At 42.0% G+C, this 26005-nt stretch overlaps 1 protein-coding gene and 1 long non-coding RNA gene across 4 annotated transcripts in view; one reads left to right on the forward strand and one right to left on the reverse strand.

Moving 5' to 3' along the window:
* Positions 1-748: 748 nt before the first annotated feature.
* LOC140256283 (uncharacterized) overlaps positions 749-26005 on the forward strand; it is a 39705-nt gene continuing 14448 nt past the window's right edge. The window contains exon 1 of the long non-coding RNA XR_011904677.1: positions 749-1024. This is a non-coding gene — a long non-coding RNA (uncharacterized lncRNA). The remainder of the gene's footprint in view (positions 1025-26005) is intronic.
* Positions 4571-26005, reverse strand: part of TFDP2 (transcription factor Dp-2) — a 43828-nt gene continuing 22393 nt past the window's right edge. For 2 of the 3 annotated variants that reach the window (XM_072344657.1, XM_072344654.1), the window contains 10 exons: positions 24956-25059; positions 22933-23054; positions 22256-22303; positions 20684-20846; positions 20028-20174; positions 18109-18177; positions 17452-17603; positions 14900-15066; positions 10887-10992; positions 4571-9773 (listed from right to left, as the gene is read on the reverse strand). In XM_072344657.1, coding sequence (XP_072200758.1) covers positions 9587-9773; positions 10887-10992; positions 14900-15066; positions 17452-17603; positions 18109-18177; positions 20028-20174; positions 20684-20846; positions 22256-22303; positions 22933-23054; positions 24956-24958 — 1164 coding nt within the window. In that variant the 5' untranslated portion in view covers positions 24959-25059 and the 3' untranslated portion in view covers positions 4571-9586. The remainder of the gene's footprint in view (positions 9774-10886; positions 10993-14899; positions 15067-17451; positions 17604-18108; positions 18178-20027; positions 20175-20683; positions 20847-22255; positions 22304-22932; positions 23055-24955; positions 25060-26005) is intronic. The other variant, XM_072344655.1, reaches the window with a different exon arrangement.

Consider the following 26005-nt stretch of genomic DNA (forward strand, 5'->3'; position numbering starts at 1 on the left):
AACAAACAGCAGCACGAAGCCTAGCAGTTTGAGTGACCATAACCATCTCACAGAGAGAGATGTTTTGCTGTGACTGTTTTAGTGCAGTTTACTTACTCCACGAAGGGCATGTTAGTTGTAAAGCATCCCATCTGGTGAATTCTGTTTTCCAAAGGTTTGAAATAGGTCTTTTCCTCCGTCAGAGGTATCAGTGAGACCCACCTCGAGTCAGGCAAGAGTTATTTGGGGTCTTTGTTGTTGCTAAGAAATGTTCATGAACCAACACCGCTTTATTTCCTGGGCTCTGTGCACGCGTGGTGATGTACCCACCTGTGCCCGTCCCGTGTTTCCTCCATTGGAATAAAGCGGAGGGCTCGGCTCCAGGTGTTCGAGCTCAGGGCCGGGAGCGCTGCCAGCTGCTATGCGAGCACCCGGCCGTTCTCTGCCCTCAGCTGCCGCTCGTTGCTGCAGCCCGCAGCCACTGCACGCCCTGCGGGCCCAGACGCGGCCTGAGATCGTTGTATCTCAGCGCTTACATCTTGCCAGATGCCGAGGAACCGCAGGTAGAAGCTTGGCAGAGCGCGCACGTGTTTGTAAGCCCGGAGCGCTCCCAGCTCGGCTCTGGCCGTGCTACAGAGATAGTGAGGAAATGCGGAACACGCCGAGGTTGTGCGGCAGGAACACCCGCAGGCCCACAGGCTGCGTCTGGCTGCGAGCAGCCCGTAGGTGCGCTAACTCACACCTCAGCGGCAACATGCGGAGCAGCTCGTCGTGCAGCCGGGATGCTGTACCCGATCGCACGCTCCCCGCACGGCCGGCTGGGGCGCGTTCCCGTCCTGCAGGCGGACACAGCTGCGGGAAGGGCAGCCGAGCGCGCGCCCGTTATTTCCCTGCGCTGCACGTGCTGAGGGCCTGCGCGCATGCGCACCGTGCCGGGCGCGTGCCGCGACCGTTATTTACCTCGGCGGGCGCCGGGAGCGCAGCGCGATGCGGGGTGAGGCGGGAGGAAGGAGCACAGCGCGGCCTGGGAGTCCGGAGCGAGCAGGTACGGGGCGGGGAGAGCAGAGCAGAGCTGGATCGGTGCGCGATGATCGGTGCGCGATGATCGGTGCGTGAGGAACGGCGGCCGCGTTCTGCACGCGTGGGCAAAGGGGCGGAAACCGGCCGCGGCTGCGCCGTGTGGGCGGCACGCTGCGCGGGCGGCAGCGCTGGGGCGGCCCAGGTGAGGTTCGTTGTGAGGTTCGTTGGTGCGCGGCTGTGGCACGGCCGTACCGCCGCGGCTGAAGCGGAGATCGGGCTGCTGGGCAGCGCTTGGGCCGCTCCGTTTGCGGTCAGGCGCGCTCCGCAATTCGAGTCTTGTAGCCCCGAAACGCGCCGGACCCTCACGGCGCTGCTGGACCGACCGGCCGAACGCGGTCGCTGCTCCGCTGGTGCCGGCAGCGCGGGGCGCCGTGCTGCCATCCGCTTCTTTTTATACAGCGTGGAATGAACAGGACTTCTTGTTACCGCGTGTTCGGAAACGAGCTTCCGTCGAGGCGCTCAGTTACACGTGGTGTGCACAGCGGCTGGGCGCTGCTCACGGATGGCGCCGCGCCCTGCTCTGCACCTGGGGCTGAGACCGAGTGCAGGGAGTCACAGACTTACACAGACCGGTCGGTTGGTTGTTCTGATGTTCTGAGAGCCTCCTGTTTTCTGACAGTACGTGTAACTCAGCAAAATGCAACTTTAAAGACCTTTTTTGCAGCCGTGGAAAGCCCTTGTCTCCATCTCTGCTGTTACCATCACAGAGAACAGCAGTGCTGCAGTAGCTGCCATTGCTTGCTGTAAGCACTGATTGATGAGACCCGCGGTGTTTGGTGAAATAAAAGTGACCCATCTTCAGCTGTGTGGTGTTCTTAGTGAGCGGTGAGAGATTCTGACCAAAACCGCTTGTGATTTCAGAGGGCTCTTTATTGCCCTTCTTCCTTCTTAGAGAACCACACTGAGTCATTCTTAGAAGAAAACAATGTTGTGCTTTAGCGTTTCCCTGTGTTGGGCTGCTGGGAGGTTATCGCAGTGTCAAGAGGCATCACCAAGGAATGAAGCAGCTTGCAGCAAACCTTGTCCCTCCAGGTTCTCTACAGGCCAGTGTTTATCCCAGCAAGCTGTGCCTGCCGTGATTCAGAATCCTGATGGCAGTTCATGTAGCACTGACACAGAAGAGCACACAGATCACCAGGCTGTGCTTCAAGGAGGCGGTATCTTTATTGCTGAGATAAGGGCTGTGCTCCCACGTTTCTCCAGCAGTGTTTCAGGCCTACAGAAACCACGAGACAAGTGTGCAGCTGGCCTGCTGGGCCTGGGGCTGCCTGCGGCTGTCTGCAGGCAGCTACATCTGTTCCTGAAAATGCCTCCCCAGATTTGCCAGTGCCCTTAAATGAAGGGGGGCTGTGTGAGAAGGTAGTGACTGCACAGGGATGAGCTCGGTTTTGTGGTCTTTTCCTATCGTCTTCTAACTTTTGTGCTGATTTGAGATTAAAACTGGTGGATCGTTTATGCACGAGGGAAAATGAGCACTGTGAAATTGGTTTGGGATTTCTGAATTTGATGGAGCTGGAAAACCAGCACATGCAGTGAGGAGCCACGGGGAACTCTCACCATTTGGGTCCTTGCTGGCAGAATACAGGTGGGAGGCAGGAGGGGTGTGTGCTGTGTGTCTGCGGGTGTGTGAAAGGGTCTGCAGGTAAAAGATGGCACAGGGTGAGATGCAAGGGAAGCACGCAGGGTAATGAAATACAGCATGCTGGGGTGGACCTGGAAATGAAGTAGATGTTTCTGAGTCCTTCAATCAGGCGTAAGCTGGGTGCGTTTCTTGGTGCGATGGAAGCAGTAAGATTCCTGGATGGTTTTCCAATTGTGTTGTCAAAATGTGACAACCAGAAATCTGCCATCTGGAACAATGTGGAAAGTGTCTTGGAATGGTGAACTGACCAAGGGCTCACCTGATACATTTCCCTCCTTTATTTTCCAAGTGTCAAGCAATGCAGTACTGCCTTGAGATTAAACCAACAAACCGTTTTTCATTTATTCTGTTTTGAGCGAATGAAGAACCACAAAGCAACAAAACCACCACAAAGCAACAAAACCACCACAAAGCAGCCTGCTGGCGTCGCCTTGAAATGCTTTTATTTAGTTCCCGTGCAGTCAGGCTGCACTTCCCACCGGCAGCAGCTGGGTGCTGATTCTCTCCGGCACACAGAAGCTGCTGCTGCAGTCAGCCATGGCTCCCACCCCATCTCAGTGTACAATTCCCACCTGCAGCATTTTCAGTAAACATGGAATCAACGGAGTATACAGAAAGAGCTCCTATAAAATTTCCATTAAAAAAATAACAAGTTTTTATTTACAAAGTGTTTGCTACTACAAAGTAATATTTCCTATGGGTTCAAATATGCTATTTGCTAATGCCAGTGTTCCTATTAGGAAAGTAAAACTTCGTATATGCATTTTTCTTTATATCTCTCTGTGTTTAAAGCACGCATAATGCTATGGCGTTCCTTTGACACTACTCCTAGCCACATACAACGTGGTAGTAGAAAGTAACACTGTCAGGGCAGGGGAAAAAATCAGGATAGCTTAACAGCAGTCCTGTGAAAATAGAACTTTACTGTGTAACTTAAAGGAATTTGGAGCATTCAGAAATCCACAGCAAATTGTTTCAACAACTAAGCAACAACTAAGCAACAATTCAGGCTTTCCCAGAGACATGAACTGAGCACAGGAAAAAGGAGGAATGTTACTGCCGACAGCTGTGATGCTTTGTGCCTGCGGTTGGGAGGAGGGAGATGGTAAAGAGACCCAGGATAAAGAACAATGAACTGAAGGTAAGGATTCACTGCAGTTTGCATCATCACGAACTGCGTGTCAGTGCTTCTTCCTTTACCCCTGGCAAGTTTACAAGTTTTAAGTTCAGCATTAAAAAGTAATATTTCTGTCCTTGACTGGCTTCCTTCTTAAAAGTTTTCATGTGTTTCACTTAAAATGGTTTCACGTAAGTAGTTTCTGTGTTTTCAGTGGAAAAAGGAAGTGCTGGTACAAGAACAAGCAGGTGTCAGCAAGTGCCATTCCAGCAGCACAGTGAGGGGGAGCTGCTGGGGACCCGTCTTGTTCATGGCTGACACTGCTGAGCCCCGCAGGGAGCTTCCTTGTGCACTGAGCTGGCAGTGCCAGCAGCATGTGGGGCTGCCTCAGCCAGCACCCAGCCATGTGCCGCGCCTGGTTCTGAGTAGCACTCCTGTCTTTGTTCATCACTGGTCCTGTGAGGTACGGGGTCATCGTTTGTGTCTTTATCAAAGCTTCTCTAATGTGAAGTATTTTTTGTACGCACAGCCTGGCTTTAGAGACAGGGGGGAGTATCTGAAGCTTGTGTGATGGATTTTTGGTTCAGCTGCTGTTTTACCAGGGAGGTTCTGGGAGGCCCAGTTAATCCGCACAATGCTGCAACCCAATTATTAATTGTTAAAGTTACCTCACAGCGTTAACAAATCCACTAAAAAAAATGGAGACTTTTTTTTTTTTTTTTTTTTTTTTTTTTTTTTTTTTTTTTGAGGGGTGGTGTTTCTTTTCTGGTAAATATTTCTATTTTGTGGCCATTCAGAAGAACTGTCTGTGATCTGTGAAGTGTTGCCATCCAGGCTCTGCTATGGAATAGGTGGATTTCACTCAGCCTGGGTAGCAGTGTGGGTTATTACCTAAACAGGTTGCAGGGAAAGGGTCGTTTTGTCTTGGAAGAGTTCCCTGAATACTGCATAGATGAGTTGAATTTAAATCTACAGCTGGATTTCAATCGTAGGTAGCTGCTTCTCGTTAGCCTGTGCTCTCTTATGTCTGAAGTGCTTAAGCCTGGAAGGGGTCGAGCATTTAAAACTGGTTTTATGAAGTCTCAAAATGAAGTGGGGTACCACATTCTAGCAAAGATGCTTCTGCCCAAATCTGAACAGGGATTTCTGGTTTGTGACTTAGGCAGATATCCTCCATTATTTGTACTGTCAAAGAGATCTAAGCAGGAAAAAACCCATTTGTTCTGGTTGGCTGAACTATGGAGCAGGATGGACGGGGGGGTAACAGTCAGTGCCTCCTGGCTGGGAACCTGTGGAGAGTGCAGTACCTGTGAGCAGCTCCACGGAGCTGGGAGAACCACTGGGAACCAGGTTGGTCGTGGCAATGGCCTGTGCCTTGTGCTGGCAGCGGTCCTGCATGGTCTCTTAGAATCACTTGCCGAAGTAAACCGACAGATAAGCAGGAGAGGGAACCCATGAACTCAGTTAAGTCTAAGGAATGAGAGTCTCAAGAAGTTCCAGGGTACTGGGCTTTATGTGAGGAACAGCCAGCAGAGTTTTCTTCCTTTAAGATGAAGCAAGCGGGTGGGAAGCAGAACGGTGCTGCCCTGAAGTATGGCCATGACGAGAATTTTTAGCATGTAGAAAAAAGTCACAGTCTCTTTTCAGCTTCATTATATTTGGTCATTTAAAATATGCTCCTGAAACAGAGATGTTCTTGCAATGAAAACTGGGTTAATGAAAATGCAAATTATGTGGGTCAGTCAGAAGAGAACTGGCTTGTTTACTAAACACTCAAGCTTTGTTTTTAAATGAATCCAAAGCCTGTGTGTCTTTAACTCATTAGAAGTAAAGCCTTCTCTATAAAGTGCCTGGATAATTTACAGATGGAAGGAGGCAGCTAATTAGAAAATCGAGTACTGCCCAGCGGTTAGCTGCAAATGGCATCAAGTTTCAGCCACACTCTTCATTTAAAGTATTGGGCATGGTCAGTAGAAAGAGCACTTGGCATCTCTAACCTTAACTGCTGAGTTCTGAATTCACACATAAAATTATGTATAAGCTTATTTGTTTCTAAAATATGCTGGGCTGTTTGGCCCATGTACATCATGCTGTGCCAGGCTGACTTGGATGTTCAGCACGAGTCCTTCTGTTGGCATGTTGTATACTCAGCAACTGCCAGCTGGGAACGGGGCTACAGCCAGAAGGGAAATGTCTGAGCTGCGGTGATGGCAGCTTAAATAGATAAAATAGTCCCTGCAGCTAAATGGGCATTGTTTGCTCTAACCTTTACATACGTGCCTTCTTAGATTAGGTGGATTATTGTCATCAACTTAAGAATGTTCACATGCAGCAATGTAACTTTTAAAACTCAAATCCACACTTTTATCAGAGTTCCAATGCTAAAAGGTACGCTGTCTCCTGCTCGTCATTTTTTTCATCTCGTTTGGGATGCTGCTGTGTTTTCTTTAAGTCAAATTTAATGTTTTTTTACTGCGATATGTAAAGGTTTTTACACAGCATTGCACTGCTGAATATAGCATTCAGAAATAGCGTGCCAAGGGACAGAAAAAGGTCAATTAGAATTTAGATGAAGAATCAAACACTAATTCTGCCTTATATGAGTCACCTTCTGGTGCCAGCTGCACCCTGTTTCACATCAGTGAATACTCAGCACAAGCCAGCAGAATGTTGTGGTACTTGACTAGAAAATGGGAGCCTGTCTTGCTACTGACCATTTTATTGTCAAAAATGCCGGCTGCTGGCTGACACAGGGAAGGCTGCTGTGTTAAAGCAGCTAGCTTAGTGGGAGCAATGGGGTTGGTTAATATTCTTAATCCCTTTGTTGTTCATTAATTACTCAGAGCTTAAGACAAATGCAACATCCTCTGTATTTAGTGAGGCCCTGTCCTGCGTTCACCTACTTTATTGTATTTATTAAGGTCAATTAAGCTCAACAAAAAAGACTGAAAGGCGTGCCTGAGATTGTACACGAGTGACTATGGTTGGATAAGGCCCAGAGCTCTCCTAGTTCCCAGGCTCTGGTGTAACCACAGGAACACAGTGCTGGAGTTGAACTCCATCCTCAGCTGTAACTTGGCACAAAGAATCCTAAGGAAAGAATTTCCTTTTGAAGTTTCTTCTGAGTGTTCTGACTTGTTTTGTCCTTTATTCCACTCGTTCAGAAAAATAACTTCTAACTCTGTTAACTGCCTACATGTTACGTGCTTAGGGAAAAAAGTTGATAGCTTTGAGTTAGCTGGAGAGCAAGCAGCTGTGCAGGCTGCTGTGCTGATGGAAATAGACATCAGTGGGGGCAAGGTATCACTGAAGATCTTCCACGAAGCACTCTGACTACTAATAAAATGCACATAAAATACATTCCTTTTCTGGGCAAGAAGCTTTTCTTTTCCTTTCTTTTCTTTTTTTGGCCAGCATCCTCTAGTTCAAAGTGTCTCGAGCTCTTCAGAAGTTGTCGAATGTTTTGCTGTTTTGACTTTTTTGCAGATTTTGAGTGGGAAATGTGAAGGTAGGTTCACCTATAATGTACTGAGGAGTGAGGAATAATTACTTGAGAAAATGCTCTCCCCTCTTAAAGTGCCTCAGGATGTCCTGTGTGCATCAGGTATCTTCCATCTGCCCTTTCCAATGAAAGATGACAGGACAATATATTTTTAAGAATAAGGGCAACTGCCTGTTTAAATGAAATGCCATTCATGTAGCTAATGGTGTATCCAGAGCATCAGTCACCTTGTCGTATCTCACATTTCAGTCAAGAATGTTGACTCTCTCTGTGAGAATATCATTTTCTCTTTGTAAAGCTTTTCTTTGTATAGAGGTAGCATTACAGATTTGGTTGCAGTGAGGTGGTGTAAATCTCAGCCTGCTGTTGCCTGCGAGCCATGTGCATAGGGCAGTGTAACAGTCTTGCCCGCAGGATGAATAACAGGGTAGGAATATGCCTTTTTTTTTTTTTTCCATTTGTGCATTTGCATATAGTTTGTATAAGCCAGATTGCTCTGCCTTCCCAGAGAAGAGCTGTATGTCTTGGTAATGGTGGTGTCCTAATGTTACATACAAAAAGTTTTGATGTGGGTGATTTTCAGCATGAACATATAGGTGTATTTGTATGCTTCTTGCACTTTTACCTGTTCTGTATGTAGCTAGTCCTGTGCTAACAGCTGTACAACAGCCATCTTTTTAGCTGAAGTGCTGGTTCACCTTCCTATCTCGGGCTGAGTGCTTTTGGGTCACGTTGGCTTGCGTGTGGCTTTGTAAAAGCTGAGGTGGACGCAGCCCATGCTGTGCCCAAGTAACGGCTGCAGCAGTCAGCAGCTGCAACGTGCTGCCACTGCTCAAGCAAATACAGCATTCTAAGCTGCCTAATATTTAAATAACAGAGACAGTGCCACTGAGAGCTGACAGGTACTATACTGGTGCTTAGAAAAAGGTCAACTACTGACATACAGCATGAAACTAAAAAGAAATAGTTAACTTAGGGGCTAGTTAAAATATTGGGTGTTGGAACACTAATGAGAACTGTGCATCTATAGTGTTTTGCTGTTACACAAGGATTTTTCAAAAGGTCTTTGTGAGTGGCTATATGTTAAAACAGGAGGCTCCACCTTTTGTGTTTAAGTATAATTCAACAGTCCAAAGGGAATTCATGTCGTATAACTTCAGCCAAATGATTTTAACCTGTTCAATGCTAATGTTTCTCAAAGGCGCATTGAGGTGTGTGCAGCAGAAGTTAATTAAAAGCAAATTACTCTATCGTAATCCATGACTAGAATGCAGAACATAACATTGCATATTGTCAGAATTTATTTTTTCCTGAAAATCTGAACTTTCCATTACCTGACTTGAAATCCTACTGCCTGAGATCCTTGATATGTAGAGGCCTCTTTCTTTCTTTTTGTCCTTTTTTTGGCTTTCTTTTAATATACATGCTATAAAGTCAAATGGATTATAACCTTTGAACAGTAAAAGAGAAGCTATAGGGATAGGCTGTAATCCATAAATTATTGTTTCCACTTTTCTTTTCTTGAAAAAGCTGGTGCAGAGAATACCGTTTCTATCTGACTGCTTAATAATGGCTAATAATCACTTGTAATAAGTTAGGTTTGCAGTATAAACGAACGTATGAACCTTTCAAAAGAGACAAGCTACTTTTAGAGTATCTAAAATGGATTTAAGCTAATCCAAGATTGATTTAATAACCTGCAATTTATATTACTTTAAGAATCTTCAATACAGCAAGTTGAACAGAAAAAAAAGCAAATATTGTAACAGCTCCTTTTCCCTACAACAGTTTTCATACAAGATAGTTTTAAATAGCTATTTTTGCACATCCATGTGCTCCCTCTCTCAGCACCCCCTTTTTTTTTTAATGTTTCTTTTTTTTAAAAGGTAGAACATCCAAAAGACAACACAAGAATCGGCTTTTCCTTCCCCATTTGGTAAAGATATGATGAAGACAGAGACTTGAGACACAATATCCCAAAATGGAAAATACAAACTTTGATGTTTTCTGTGCCGAATCTCCGGGGACTTTGTTCTTTTCCTTGGTTGTAGTTGATAAAAAATACCACTTTGTTCCGTGTCTGCATGTTACTCTATTCCATTAGAAAGTTTTCAATTTCAGCTTTGGATTAATTTGTTTTGAAGCTTCCATTTTGCTTCACTGAACACAGTGCAAGCCAAGGCAAGAAACCTAAGTAAAATCCAAACGTGAGCTCCCATGAAGAATATATATGAGCAGCATTTTGTGTATCCATTTTTTACTGTCTTTACTCTGGGGAGGAAGGATCATCTTCATCTTCATCCTCTTCTTCTTCATCATTGAACGAGCATGGAGTTTCTCCCCGTGATTCAGAGTAGCGTGATGTCGCACTACTGGACTGCTGACTGCTAGGGGCAAGAAACTGCCCAGTTGCTAAAGCCACTTCAGTATCCAAACACAGCCCTGGATTCTCACTATTAAAACAACAGAAATGTTAAAAGTTTAGAAGATTTCTCATCAAGCATTAAGCTTTCTGTCTGGCCTCTGTTTTTCCTTTAGGGTGAGAAATGATATCAAAAAAGAATCATCCTAAAGCTTTATGTTAAACAAAGCTAATAATTGTGAAAATTGCTGAAATATTGGAAAATAGCCTAAAAAAAGATTGGCTTCCTCTCCCCCCCAATAGCCTAGTAGAATTGCTCAGACTGAAAAAAGGACTTGGGTGATGGCTGATGCTTGGCTGATTGTGAACCAGCAGTGTGCCCAGGTGGCCAAGAAGGCCAATGGCAGCTTGACTTACATCAAAAAATAGTGCAGCCAGCAGGAGTAGGGAGGTGATTGTCACCCTGTACTCAGCTCTGCTGAGGCTGCACCTCAAGAGCTGTGTTCAGTTTGGGGCCCATCAAAACAAGAAAGACATTAAGGCTCCAGAGTGTGTCCAGAGAAGGACAACGAAGCTGCAAAGGCTCTTGGAGCACAAGTCTTGCAAGGAGCAGCTGAGGGAGCTGGGATTGTTCAGTCTGGAGAAGAGGTGGCTCAGGGGAGAGCTTACTGCTCTCTACCACTGCCTGAAAGGAGGTTGTGATGTGGTGGGGGTTGGCCTCTTCTGTGTAACTAGTGACAGAACTAGAAGAAATAGACTCAAGTTGCACCAAGGGAGGTTCAGGTTGGATATTTGGAAGGGCTGTCCAGGGCAGTGGTTGAGTCACTGTTCCTGGAGGTGTTCAAGAAATGTTCAGATGTTGTGCTAAGGAACGTGGATTAGTGGGGAAAATACTGGTGGACAAGATGGTTGGACTAGATGAACTTGGAGGTCTTTTCCAACCTTGTGATTTTATGGTTTGCGTATTTCTACAAGGGCTTGGAAGTGATTTTACTCTTCTGAAACAACAGATAAAATAAATAGCATGTTTAAAGTGCAGATTTAACCTTTCAAATACAATCAGCAAAGAGGACTTTCACAATTGAAAAATCAAGCTTAACAGAAAACATCCTTTGTCCTGCATGTAAATGGTGTGAACTAGTGAGGTCACTGAAAGTATGTCAGAATCTATTAATGGCCTTGAAGAAAAAATGATTTTATTTACCTTGATTTTGAATCAGAAGTGCCTCCTGCTATCTCTGAATGTGAAACTGCTTGTGCTGAATTTGAAAGTAATCCTTGGTTCATCCACGACAGTCCCGTAGACATATCTAGAAGAAAGAATAGCTGCACTCATTATGTCTACTTAATTTTTTTCTTCTTACAGTGTTATACTTTGTTTGTTCTGTTTCCAGTTAGGATTCTGCATTTATTTTACAAGAGCTTAGATAGATTTTCATACCATAGATGTGTTCTTCTTAATCATATTGAACTATTTATTCCCAGTGTTTGTGGGTACACTCAGACCTCGCCAAGCCCTCAGATGCAGAATTGAAGTTACTTATATGAAACTTTTCCTAACGAAGAGCACTTGCACTGTAGGTGTCTCCAGCTAGAGCTGTATGCAGCAATAGGACAGCTATTCAGTTTTGGAGTGCTTTATGGAAACTACAGTTACATATTTTTATTTTTCTATTTTGCTGTGCAGTTTGGTGAAGGTGTGAATAGAACTGTAGCCATTAGCAGTGCATCTGCATTACTGTATTCATGTTAAGCTTTGGTCTTGAGATTTGATAGTGCCCTGTTTAGCAGAGGGTATGTTTTAAGCAGGTTGTCTGTTTCCCTGCATACATGTAAATGGGCTCACCATCCATTGGGATCCACTGGCTCCCTTGTGTTGTGCTGTGCAGACCTGTGGCAGTGAGGTTAAATGACATTACAGAGCAAAGGAGGGCAAGGCTGATATTCTTTCAGAGGGTCTTTGAAACAAGATGGAAAAGACTACTAAGTGGCAGCATTAGAGTGATCTGTGAGGCCTGAATAGATGAGAATGGTTGATTATGGACACAGCTGGATGATTTGCATTAAGACTGCCCTAAATGCAAGCTTACAGTTACAAAGAACATGTTCTGACAGTTTCTTCCTGCATCTGCAGGAGGTGGCCAAACCATTTGGAATGACAGCACTGTATTTAGATTATTAAAGTGGGTTAGAAAAGTATCAACAGTTTTTTTTCCTGGTCTTTTGAAAGGGTGTACCTGTGTCTACACGCCTAATATTCCAGAAGAGCAGCAAGTTATTTTGTGTTTAATTAACATTTGGGGATAATTCCTACCTTCTTTTTGAAGAGCAGGATGGAGGAAGACATAGCTGTAATGCATATGGCAGAAAGAAGCTTCAAGGATACATATCCTTGCCCTGTACTTTCATAGCCTAGTGTTCCTTAATGCTAATTTCCAGTTGGGCTCAGAGGAGACAGGGAAAATAAAAAGTTTGTGCAAGAAGCAATTCCCTGTCTGGAAGGGACTGCTGAAATAGAAGCCTGCCTGTGATTACAAGTCTTACTGCTTCTGGTAGAGTAGCTGCACTTACGAAGGGGGATAAGTTTGAAGAATCTTTTCAAGATGATGCAGTTTTGTCTAAGAGTGGCATCCTTATTATGAACTAGGCACGTACTGGCAGCAGATGGATTTGGTAGAAACTTCTACTTGACAAGAGAAGGCTCTAAAGGAGTACCTGCACTAGCCTTTAGTAGTTGATGCAAAAGTAGATAGTGTTGCAGAAGATAATTGCTGGTAGCTGAACAAGCTTATTCATTTGTCAGTATTCTCATCTTTCATTCCATCTCCAGCTTGTTTGCAGGTCCAGGTTTGTTATGCATATAGACTGCAAAGCAGTTCATGCAGGGGAGAATAAAGATGTGTCTTCTTAATACAGAGGACCTAAATCACACCACTTTCTCTGCTGCCTTAGTGGCAACACACAAGTGGGGTGCTGTTACCACAGCTATCAATGCCTTCAAATTTTTATTTCCATTTTTTTCACCTGTAGTCTCATTTCTGGAAGTGAGGACTCAATGGACAAAGGCAGGCCTTTGGTTTTGTGTTAACAGCCTGTATGACTTAAAATGCACAGGATTTGGATACAGTTATACAGAGTTTATGCTTATCTCAGACCGTGACACATTTCTCTCCTTCCACTAGTTTCTCACTGCCTCCCTTACATTTGGATTGTCCTGGTCTAAGCCTTTGGGCAGCTGCTTCTATGTGCTAAATGGCCAGAAATTCCTCTGCCAAATAAGACCCTTTCAGGTGTGAGACGCTATCTTAAAGCTGGTGAAAGTGTAGCATTAAAGATAATGTTTCTCTTTCTGTAATAAGAAGCTGGCAAGTGGTTGTAGTGCATTCTCTTATCTGTCCACCACTTTCCCTGGATTATCTACTTAGCTAAAGCAACACTTCCTTGTTTACTTTGTACTTTTGTTCCCCTTTGGGGAAAAAAATAAATGTTAAGGTGGTCATGTCAGCTTTAGAAGTATGCACTGTTAGTGAAGAATAGAGCAACAGAAAAATGTGTTAAACATGCAGCTTAAAATGAATGGATTCTCTTTCTACGTGGTGCTAATATGCCTCAGCTTCTGTCTATTTTAATGGTGGTCAGGACACTTGATCACACTACTGTAGTTCTTTTAAAAAGCATGTGTGTTTATTTGTAATAATATAATTATATAATATAAAGTCATCATACATATAATCCGCAGTACCATGCAAATTAGCTGGATGTTGAATGCAATCAGAAGGCAAGAAGTTCCTACTTTTAGACATACTGGAACAGGACTGCTTTTATGAAGGCAGCTACTCATGGGAAACTTGAATGTTGACTGTAATAAATTTGCTCAGTGAATAAATAAGACTCACGCTTTTGATTTGCTTTTCTTGTATAGTTGTATTTGTAGCCTGTGTACTCAATGGGCCATCATGAGAGCTTTGGAAGTAAACCATGAATTCCAGCAAACAGTAATTACCCTCATATTCCACTGCTCCTATAGTGGAAGAAACAATGCCTGAAAGCTGCCCAGGCTAAAATGGGAGGTTATACTGAACTGAGACACGTGATCAGGTAAATGTTGGACTTTCAAGTATTGTGCAAAACTTTTAAATCTTTCCCTTACTTGTCAGCAACATTGGAAACCTCTTACTGCATAAACTGAATCTGTGCTATTCATTTGTGTAGTTAAGTTTCGAATAACAGATTGAATACATCTGTGAATGTACTTATTCTATTAACACATTATTTCAGAGGCTGAAGCAGCTACATTTAACCCATGTCTAAAGAATAAAGTATCTGCCTTAATGCCTTTCAAGTAAAAGCACAGATCAATACATTTCCTATTAAAATTCAAGGCAGGTTTCTGGCTGCTGCTCTGCTACGAGTAAATCAGCCCTAATCACAGCATTCTTGCAATATGCAAACTTATAATGTTAGAGCTGTTTAGTGGGTTTTTTTGAACAGAGAACGTCTTGTTTCTTCCCCGTATGGCAATGCTGTAGTTGTCAGTAAAGAAGTCACGCCTGCAGTCCATTGGTGTGGCTGGTGCTTTTACAAAACAGGTCAATATGCCTTACTAACCACTGATATAGTTATGGAGTAGTTGTTTGTTGTTTTTTTTTTTAAAGCTGGTTTTGCACAGAAGAGGGTAACAAACAACTCTTTCAAATCTGAAGTAATTCTATTATCCTGCATGAATGCAGGATATAACCCTATATGCATGCATGCAGGGTTAAATTGAGGTAATAAACAAAGCAGGAGAACCCACAATCCATGTACTTAAGAGCACACACAACACTGAGCACATCCTACTTGGACAGAGATACAGATAAATCTAAGCAGAGCTCACCTGCCTCCAAGTGTGAATGCAGATGGGTCACTTACAGGGTTAAACTCAACCAATTCAAGATGCTCCTTTCCTCACTCAGGAAGGGCTCCCTTCCTCCAGTTTGCTCTTCCACACATACAGTTATTCAGAATGCATAAAAACTGTTCTTAGTATCACCTCAGTTACTTAAGAAATAATTTCTTTGTAGAGCAGATTCCTTGAAAATTGATTGTTACCAGCCCTACTGTTTTTCACTTAACTTCAAATGTAACATACCTATGTAGGCTAACATCACTAAATTTGCTTTGGGTAGCTAATGTTATGTTTTTGATAAGGAACAACATTTAGAAGTGACAGCTTACCTGTGATGTAGCCTTCTAAAGCTTTTGGCACCAGAGATTTTGCAGTTCTTAGGTCTTCAGCTGAGCATTTGCCTTCCTCAAGCCCAAAGGACATTCCCATTCTCTTCAGCACCTCACTGTCATCATGAATCTCAAAAGCGTTATCGAAATTGAAGAGGTATTCAAATCTGCATTTGAGAAGTTGAAGCGAGATGACTTAGAAAAGTACAACTTTGCTTTTTCCTGCTTTTTTCCCCTTTTCACCATGTGTCCGTGTGTATTCGCCATTGTCTGTAAAGGGTCTTTAAGGAAAAAAAAAATCTCTTCTGCTTCTGTGACAGGAATGCCTACCAAGTGTAAAATGGTACTTTGTCAATTAAACTGACTTCACCATTACAGGAAGAAAGGCTCACGTTTTCTACCTCATTAAACAAATTCAAAGGAGGGTAAGGAGGTCTTAAGAAACACAAACCTTTGCTTGTACTAAATCCAGTGCTTTTAAAGGTCATCTGCAGCTCGGTCACTATAGTAAGTATTTTGTTTTCACTTCTTTTATTTTTAACTTTCTGTTCTAATCTGCAACACTCCTCCTGTGAACTGACCTATTTACTTTGCTACAGTTTTGCCTTTTGGATGCTGCTAACAGAGCCGTCTGGTCAGACACGTATGTTCAAAGCCTAACATTTCTGCTACAGTGTTCTCAGAATGTTTTCTATTGCATGTACAAGTGCAGATAACTCTATAAACTCAAGTGAGCTTAATGTCAGAAGGGGTATTTAGACCGGCCTTACTCTATCATCACAAGCTATTGAAAGCATGGACAGTGCTGGCTGCTCCAATGATTACAGTAAAAGGCTGGTTCAAAGGAACGCATTTTCTGCTGACAGAAGTTCCATCCCCAGTAAAACAACCTGTGACAGAGTCTTTAAAAGCTAATCCTGATGGGTGAGTCTTCATTGAGCTGAACTCTTATGTCCTCTGTGGATTTCCTTTATTGTACTTTATGCCTCTGTATAAAAATTTAAGTTTGGAAAAGTTGTTCCTTGTGTCTATGCACAAAAGTTGTATGTAGAAATGTGCTTTGTACGAGATGCAGCCATTCTAGTTACAGACATTGTTTCTTTTGTGACTTCTGTGATATTACCTGTACAATCTATATTGCTTATGCAGCTGTAGTTATTTAAGCATAACTGCATCAAAAGGGGAAATCCAGCCTGTGACTGTACCTTTAACTGGTGCGGTTACTTTCCTGCTGTCAGGACTGGTGTGGCTGAAGTCATGCAACTATGTTTAAACAAAGGGGATGGGAGACCAGTGTCATGCTGAACTGGCAAGCTGTGCAGTACCCGATTTCAGCTTTTATGGTCCAGTACTAAAGGTTGTATTTATTAATAGCTCCACATTTCCCTCCCGCATGTTGTGGCCAAATACTGGATATTAGCAAGAAGTGGAACACACAAAACTAACAGTATTATTTCTCCTCCATTATTTCTAGCAACCTCCCCTCAGTGTAAGAATTCTCTACACTCCTACTTGAGCTTGGGCTGCTGATTGGTTAAAAACAAACAAAAAACCAGACAAAATCCCCAAACCAACAGAAAGCCAAGAAATAACAGCATCGTTTGCCACCTTCTGTTCTTATGGTGCTACAGTCACTTCAGGAAATTGTTTGACTTGCACTACGCAGCAGGTTTTAAGTCCCTATTAAAACAACGTCTATTTTTTAGTTATATATTTTAATAATTCTGCTTTGGGCACCTTGGTGGTAAGCTGCATGACACCACATGCTGAATGACTCGGTACAGTTCAAGACTGCATTTATATATCAGAACAAATTCAGCAGCCTACAGAAGAAAAGCAAAACCACCTGCTTTCATCTCTCCAACTCCTTAAGATTGAATTAGCAGTGACAGAACAATACCTTTCACCACGTTTTCACATCATGAAGGGCATAAACATCCCAAAGTATGTACGTAAGTGGAAGATTTTCAGGTAAACTGAAGAGTGCAACTTAGGCTTCCAGTTTTTGTATCCTTTAGTTCCTTTTTTTCCTCAAGTTGCGGAGTGCAAGCTTTGTCTTATTGAAAAATGCCAAGAGGTGCCATCTCTTTCAGTGTTTTTATTACCACTTCTGGGGTGCTCCCTTTGCCTAATGGATCACATCACCTTTCTGACTAAATGCATTTAGGAGGAAGAATTTGGAAGCGCTACCAAATGGCTTTCTTAAAAGCTAGTGCAGTGCTAGTATAAATCTTGATTCCTTCTGTCCTATGCATGAATGCTCCTTGAAATGTCAGCTTTAAGTGCCTTTCACAACAGTGGAAGTCAGCTTGTTTTAACTAGTAGTTGTATAAACAATGGTTATAAGCTTTTTCCTGTTACTACTGTAGTTGGAATAAGCATAAAAATGAAAACACCAAACTGAGCCAAAACACCCTTGAAAGGAGTGACTGCAGGAAATTTAAATGCACTGTTATTTACAAAACGAGGGAAAGCTGCTCACACGTGCCCAGAGAATAACTCAAGTCCGTAAGGAAAATAAAATCCTAAAAGTCAATTCCACGAACACTCACTTGTCGCTGGATATGCTGCAGTCAATAACAGTTCTCTTGCTAGTGTTGACGATTAAGAAAGGCAGCTGTATTGTGGAGTTGGAGGCTGGGGGGCCTTGATTTTGTTGTTCATTTTGCTGATTTCTTTGTACCAAGTTTTTGAAGGCTATTTGCTGTAGAAAGAAAGGAAAAGCAATCACTGAATGCAGACATCAGTGCTTCCAGGAACTGGAACTTCATGGCTCTTCTCTACCAGCTCTCAATGCCTCCAGTAACATTTGGTGAGGTAAGCTGAGGCCTGACTTCCCTTTTGCACTAATAGCAAAACTAAGTTAAGTGCTACAGCTTTGTGTGCCTCCCTCATATCCCCCAGACAGGAAACAGTGGAGTGTAGTGGAAAATGTTTCCTCACCCCTTTAGAAAAAGCTCTGCAGTCAGACATCTCTGTTATTCTATATGTGCAATTACCTCAGGCTAAGAGCTACTTAACACTGACACAAATGTTGTCAGAAATTACTGCATTCTGCCTTTCCCCTGATCAATACTTTCTTCTTCTTCTCATTCATCACCCTCTTTCTCAAACTTGTAACGCTTTGTTTTGAAATTCTCCATGTTCTAAAGCATTGGATTCTTACAGATTAATTTCATTTATATTAAATGAGATAATCAAACACATACCTGCAGCAGCAGTTCTTGTAGCTGGGCTCGCTTTTCTTTTATCCGTTCAATCCGCTTCTGTTTTTCTATCTTAAAATATAAATGCATCATAATTAATTAGTTACCTTGTCTGCTTTGTTATGCCAAACTTAACAGGTTTTACAGTGAGTGAATCAGTGTGCTGAACACCTTTGCAAAAACCCTCTTTTTATTGCAAAGTGGTCAACTCCAGCGTACAGTACACGACTATCATATCTTTTCAGCCCTACCCATTTACCATATGTACCATATATTTACCATGCCTTGTTTTTTTTCAGACAAATCATATTGTCTCATGACTGTTTTCAAAGAACAGGGCCGAGAAACTGTAGTTTCTTCCCCTGTCAGCAGTTTTACCTTCAGTGAAGAGGCAGCCACTTTGAGATCATATTTCTTCTCCATCCATTCCTGCTCTCCTGCACTGTCTGCTGAGTGCTGATTAAGCACCAAATGCTACTTGAAGGTGTGCTTTGCATTTTTTAGCTCTCCTGCCCTGCATTCTTTTTTTCAGTTGTGCATCCCTTCCACTCTTCTCCCAGGTGTAAGCTACCAGATTAATACAGCATCACCTGCATCTTTCCAGCCACTCTTTGTTTGGACTATTCATCTGAGATCTGACAGAATTAATGACATTTCGGAAGCAAAAAGGGACACAGCAGTAACGTCTTCTATGTCCACGCATCATCTGTTTCTTGTAACAGTTTAGTTAAATTTACAGGACAAAGCTGTCTGTAACCTAACAATGCAGTGTTAGGACAGTAATTGTAATGAATGCTTACTGGCACTGCAGATGTAACCAAATGGTGTTCTGGGAAAATACTAACAAATCGGGCAGTAGCCATCATGCTTCAAAAGAGATTTTTCCTCCTCATCTTATTGATGCCAGCTCTGCCACTGCAGCTGAAACTGCTCTCAGTTTCAAACTACTTCTCCATTCAACAACTGAAACAATACACTACAACTTACCTGGACTAATCCCACTCCCTATTTACAATACTTTTATTTTATTAGTATCTTATTTGCAAAGCATTCTCCTTGAGAAGATGAATTTTCCAAGTTTCCAAAATAGCCAAAATATTAAAACTGTTTTTCTTATTGTGTCTAGAAAAACAATTAATATAACGTGGAGAAAAAGCTGTTCTGTACTGGGCAGACCAGTTCCCTGCTCTTTTAGGACAACTAATGTCACAAGTATTACAATACAATGCATGTTAAGATAGATATATTTACAGGCAGCCACTGTGGGATTTTGCAGTAAATGAATAACGTGTGCTTTATATTTATGGAACATTTGGCCTGAAGCAGAAGCAACATTTGCACATACAAATACTGGCATCCCTGCGAAAACACAGTAACTCTTATAGCCTGCTGGAAATAACCAATAATTACAGCTTTTTTTGTGGTAGCTCACAGCTACTATTTGACATCCCAGCAAAAATTATTTCCATTTAATATTAAGAGCCCCTCCAAGCATGCACACAAATAGCAAAATAGGTCACTCAACTGTGAGTACAACTTGGTCAGTATAAGTGCCAGTGGGCCAGTGATGCTGTCAGTTATACTGACAAAATACATGTTTGTTTGTTTGTTTAAAACCCAACTGAGTTGGGTTACTACAGAGTTTAAACACTAAAAACTACCCCTGATCCAGCTAAAGAATATTTTGTAAAACAAACAGCTTTTGAGGCCTGTGCAAGTTATACTAAATAAAACCAAACCTGACATAGAAAATAAACACATTGTTTAGTCAAATACCAAAAGTTGTTATTTCCATACTGTGCAAGAAGGAAAACCAGTCAGGCTCAAATGGTGGGGAAAAGAAACCTCTTGTGAATTACAGCAGCTCCGTTATAATGACTGACTTATGAACTCTACAGAAATGTGCATCTCCCTCACTTTACCTCTAGATTCTGACATTCCTGAGCTGAGTTTGTAGGAAGGCCGATCCATCTGATTTCCTTTTTCTCCTTTGAAATTATGTTCATTGCCATTAGCACGTTAAGGGCATCATAAACTCTCCGTCTAATATTTTTCTGATCGTAAGCCTGCTAAGAGAACAATGCAGCACTGATAAATATTAAAGCACTCAAAAAGAAAGCCCACCAAGAAACATATTCTTTGCACCTAAAAGACAAAAAACACAGTATTAAGCCAGAGTGATAGTAAAACAACGCCGTCATCTGTGCTAGTGCTTGGCTCTCACATCAGCATCTCTGTGCACAAAGTATAGGACCTCCTTGAAACCTCTGAGCAGCAGCTGCCGTCACAGCAAATCTGTTAGCACTGCAAAGCATGACAAGATGCACTGTGGGTAGAGCAGCCTGCAGTGATTTCTTTATTTATTCCAGCCTTCTCTATTTTGCAGATAATTTTGACAGACCGTATTTCTCAGCTTTAATTCTGTATTTTAAAAAGGAATTTGATATATAAATAATGTAAGAGTAGGTCATTATATTTACAAGACAGTTAACTGAGGGAGACTATGGGACGTGTCAGGACAGCACAAAGCCAGCCAGTCCTGTAGTGGTAGAAAAAAGATGTCCCCACATTTGCTTACCGAATCCGCAGCTAAATGGCTGTTGGAATTTGTGAATTCTGACACCAGCTCATCAGCAACTTCGTTGTATGAAGTTGTTCCTTTGCGCTGAACTTTTTCACATACTTTCATGGAGAAATGCCTCAGACCTTTCCCGTTTTTGTCTCCTTTTTTGCTCCTTTTACTGTAAGGAAAAAAAGTTGTTATTTTTATAAACTGAAGTTTAATAAGCTTGCTTTGTTATGTAGCTTTTGCAAGAGTCAAAGAAACCCAAGAGCGTAGCTTGTATCAAAGGAAAGAACAGGAACAATCCGTTTCTTCAGACAAACTAGAATAGAGTAAGAACAGCCTGGAGCTTTTGGTGCGCAGTGCTGTGCACTCCTGGCAGATCCTTACATGACTCAAAATCCAGTTCCTGCTTTTTCCCCATTGTCGGCTGCTCCCCATTATGGAAGTTTTCAACTGAAGCCGGTGCTGCAGGCATCTCACTCAGCTCTCCCTAAGCTGGAACATTTTTTGGTTCAGAACACCGCATCTTTAGAAGCCCAGGTTATTTATGTTCACCAATTCCCTACATTTTATATTAATAAGTTATGTTTTACTCTACAAAGGTTATTTCCTGCTGCATATAATTTCACTGTGTTTTTTTAGGTCAATTTTTAAATCTTGTTGTTATAACTTTACATGCTTTGATTTACTTTTTAATTAAATGCTCTTCAGAGGCATTGCATTAACAACACAACAAATGTCAGTGAGTTCAAAAGGTACGCTTGAGCAAGACTGCAAATCTTATTTCATACTTGACTGACAGCTTTATGGACACTTGGAAGCAAAATACTAATATAACATAATATGCAAGACTTACATCAAAAAACCTTTCGCCATTGTATTTCTTAATAAAAACACTGTAATTACTTGCATTCATTTCAAATGCTCAGATGGATTTTCTTTTCACAAATACTACAGTTATAGAAGTTGATTTGACTGTCAGTCAGTTTCAGGGAGGGGTGTTATGTTGCAGAGGCAGGCCCAGCTCCAATGCTTTTGAAAACTTCGCATGTATTTGAAGAAAACATAACAATAAAAACAACAACAGAAGAAAAAGCAGAAAAGAATAGCAGAAGATGAAAAAAACCAACAGGACAGCAAAGCAAAACAAACAGAAAACCCTCCTAACACCTGCACAGTTACTCGAGTCATCACCGATAGGCAAACAAAGAAAACAAGCTGAATGCATTCCATGTTGTTTCGGAAGCAAAAACCAACTATCTGGTTGCAAGAGTTTGTCCCACTGAAAGCTGCAAAAGCAAACTGAAATTTCTTGTTTCTGAAGATGTGTTGTGGCTTTCTCTCTTTTTCACAACTCCAATTTGGTCTGTAGCAGCAAATGTAAATACATCAGAAGTAAACATATAAATAATAAGCAAAAGTTAATGTTAGGAAGTGATACAGCAAAGAGTAACAAATTGTAACTACAAAGAATAACACACTGCACAGCTTTTAGTGGGGAGAAGTGACAGCTCACTGAAGTGGAAAGTAGACAGCCAGCTCTCTGAAGGGCTCTGAAGGTAAGTTAAGTTCAGTAATACTCACCTTTCTGAAAAATCTGATTCTATAAATTCTCGAGTTCGCTTTCTTTCCCTAGGAGAAGACAATTCAAGCTTAATGATAAAAAAAATGTAATTTTAACAATAAAATAAATGTATTTGGAGCCTAGCTGAATAATGAGATGTTCAGCGCTTACTGAAGGAAGAAGACAGCACACAGTTTGACAGAATCTGAAAGAAAAAGATGAGGACTTTGGAGGTTGTCTGAGCAGGTAAACAATACAATTTTGTTCCTAATTGTACCCTGTTTTATCCTTACGCTTTGAGGGAACTGACTTCATCTGGAACTACAGGCTGGATGTGGCTCTGGGCAGCCTTATCTAGTGGTTGGTGACCCTGCCCATGGATGAGAACTAGCTGCAGAAGTTCTCTCTGACAAATCAAAGCTAAATGAATTTAAGAACTATTTGAGGAGATAGAAAACCAAACTTAAAAACTGTGGAGCTGTTTCCTCTGTCACACAGGAGCAGACGCTTCCATAAAACAGAACCAAAACAGTGAAGTGACTACTGTGTACTGAATAAGCACTTCATATGCTAAGGAGCATGTTCTTTTTAACTGTGGAAGAACTGGAAGCTGTGAGCTAACAGAGCTAGAATAGCATAAATACAGGAAAAAACAAATCAGAGGAGATAGATAAACATCAATAAGCCAAAATCTTACCCTGGAATCCAGCCAGTAGCTTCTGTTATGTGTGTCTGCGTCACCATCGCTGGAGCTGCGTTATACGGACTCCCAATCAGAACACCCCCTGAACTGCTCAGTCTTTGTGATGTGCTTATTATCTACAGTTTAGAAATTAAAATAACAAAAACCACATCATTGTTGATAAAAGAGAGGTTATCACATCCTAGAATTCATGTGAAGGACGTGCCAGATGTAAACCAGATGTAAGCTGAAAATAAAATACACTGAATGGGTTTGCCTCTTTTAATCATCTGTATTTGGTACCAAAGATCATCTGAGATCCCACTCAATTATTGCCCACAGTTCACAGCATTCACAAGATCTCCAGGCCTTCTAGCAAGCTAAGAGTACAAGCCTGTATCTATGAAATTACATGTGAAGTCTATACTGTAGGAAAAGAATTCACAATGCACTGATTCAAAGCAGTTGAAATTCCATGCACAACAGTTGGTAACAGTAAAACACTCGCTCTCAACTTCTAATTCTCATCTAAGTTAATTGCTTCTTAATTCACTATGCACTGCTTTGTATCCCACCTAACACCAAACTATGATTACACTTATGTACTTGTTTTATCCTGAACAAATTCATCTATCTTATTTATCCTCTGTATTACAGTTAGCTGAATAGCTTGACAGAGAGAGGCAAGTGGATAAAGAAGTGAGCATAGATGGCTCTGCCAGCATGTGGCAGACAGGTCAGAGAGAAAAGGCTTTAAATATTTTGCATACTGAAATTCCTTTCATCACGTTTCACCCGCCCACAGGTTTCACGTTGCTCTGCTGATGTCTCTTAAATCCAGAAGAAAATATACCATAAAAAAATAATATCTTATATCCGATGTCCTTATAATTTTGACAACCATTATAATAAACTGAGGTACAAAATTGTGTTAGTGTATTTTAAAGACAGGCATCTCTTTCTATGCCATGGTGCCATCTAGTGGAAATAGACATTTATATAGTGCTTTTTCTTTCCTCACTCAAAAGTATCAAGAGCTTGGCCAAAGTGAGATCCCAACAGAATTAATGCTAATGGGAGAACTGCAAGAGAAGAATCTAGCAAGTTTAAGAAGAAACCTTCACTGAAATAGTCATCTTCCTTCAGGTATCTTTAAGTTAAGATTAATCGAGAGTAGTTCCTCTCCGAATACACTGAAGAGGTATTTCTAACCAGACAGCATCTACCGATCACAATATCTGCTGTGTCTACTACTGGTATTCACTGCTGCTGTTCGCTTTGCTGTACAGAAATCTGAAAACATGCGCTGTGCACCAACACCAAAACTTTCCCCATTTTCCTACAACCCAACAGAGATTCAGATGCTGGACTGTCAGTCACCAACCAGTGACAGAATTTGTACCAGGAATACTGAAGTGGAGCTGGTAAGTGGCCATAGAGAACAGCATCACAGAGCGGAGTCACACCAGTAAGATCTTCAAATCTAACTTTGTAAAGAATGGGAGGAGAACACAGTGCTCTTTCAGCAGGAGAGTGAAATAAAATCACAAGTCTCTCTCCTACCATGCAGTAACTTACGCCCCTTCCACCTGCTGCAGAACCTAACCTGTAACAGAGGGCAGTTGTAGAAAAACATGAGCAGAGAGTGGTACTAAGTGGGAACTGCATTAACTGACTGCTTTCCTCCATTCTTAGCAAATATTTATTGTGTCCGAAATATTTAGAGTATCATTAACATTCTTAGTAATATTTTTTCTTAACATGCTTTTGACTAACAGCGTAAATGTCAGCTGGTGAAGCAGTTTCCATTTCCAGTCAGAGCCAGAAAGATAACAGGAGCAGTAATCCTGACATGCCCAGATTGCTGCATCGACATGTCATCACCTTCCCATCCATGTGGGATACTTCAGGCTTATAGCCAAGGCTCTGACTTGTAGCAAGGCTCACATCTTCACTTCTTCCATGTTCCCATATTGTGTAAATGGGAAGTTATGTATCTAGTTACACAAGTTTGCATTGCTGTCATCGCAGAACTTACCATTTGGGGTCCAACATTCACATTGATTGGTCCTAAGGTTTTTGGCAATATCTTTGTTGGGGAGTTGGTACTGGAAACTGGTAGTGTGATCACTGAAATATTACCTAAAAAATAAGGCAATAAGAAGACAGTTGTAAATGACTTCCTTTGTAATGTACAAAAAGCACTTTGCCGATTCTCGCATCACACACAGAGCACAAATGAAACGAGTCTACATATTTATTAATCCTAATTACAATCACAAGCATATGCACAAACTACATATCTACATGTCTTCATACTTAGAAAATGACATTCTTTATTTTTGGCACAGAAATGAAAAGGATGCAGCTATACTTAAATTCTCACCTTCATAAAAACCGAACAGAGATAATAGAATTGCTCATAATGAGACGAGGATGGTTTAATGTTCTGTGCAAACCCCTTTGGCACCTGGACTAACGCTGCTACTAAGTACTGCTTTTCCAAAAGGCATCTCTGTATCTGAGGAACCTTCAGAATTTACTCACCCAACTCACCCAGGAGAAAAACAATAATCAACCACACACTTGTAAACCCAAACCCCGGAGTAAATCTTTGCTCCGGTATGAAATACCTCCTGAGGTACTGATGGAGCACAGAGCAGTTCACAACTTCCATACACCCTGTTCATATACCGAGCTCAAAGAGCTCTCTGCCCTGACTACTTATTTGCCACTTTTCACTTTGCCGGCGGGACTTTGCTGAGGATGTGTTCAGTTGTGCCGGCACACTCATCAAAATGCTGCTGTCAGTGGCTCTGCTGTTCACCTCCCAGGTAATGCTGGGAGGTTTTTTCACCTCTGCTGCACCTGAACACTTCCACACCTTCTCCAAGATGAGCGCTCACGCTGTTTCTCCTTGTCTCCTTCCTCAGCACAGAAAGAATTACTCCTCTGGCACCTCTGATAAAGCTGCATGCTAAAGCACAGCTCCATTTTGAGATGTTGGCATTTAACCTCAGGTTTATCATTGGGCTACATCACACAGTCATCTCCAGCACCATTTCTGGGGCTGCAGAGGACTGTAACA

This window comes from Excalfactoria chinensis, chromosome 9 (assembly GCF_039878825.1).
Source record: "Excalfactoria chinensis isolate bCotChi1 chromosome 9, bCotChi1.hap2, whole genome shotgun sequence".
In the NCBI taxonomy this organism is placed as follows: domain Eukaryota; kingdom Metazoa; phylum Chordata; class Aves; order Galliformes; family Phasianidae; genus Excalfactoria; species Excalfactoria chinensis.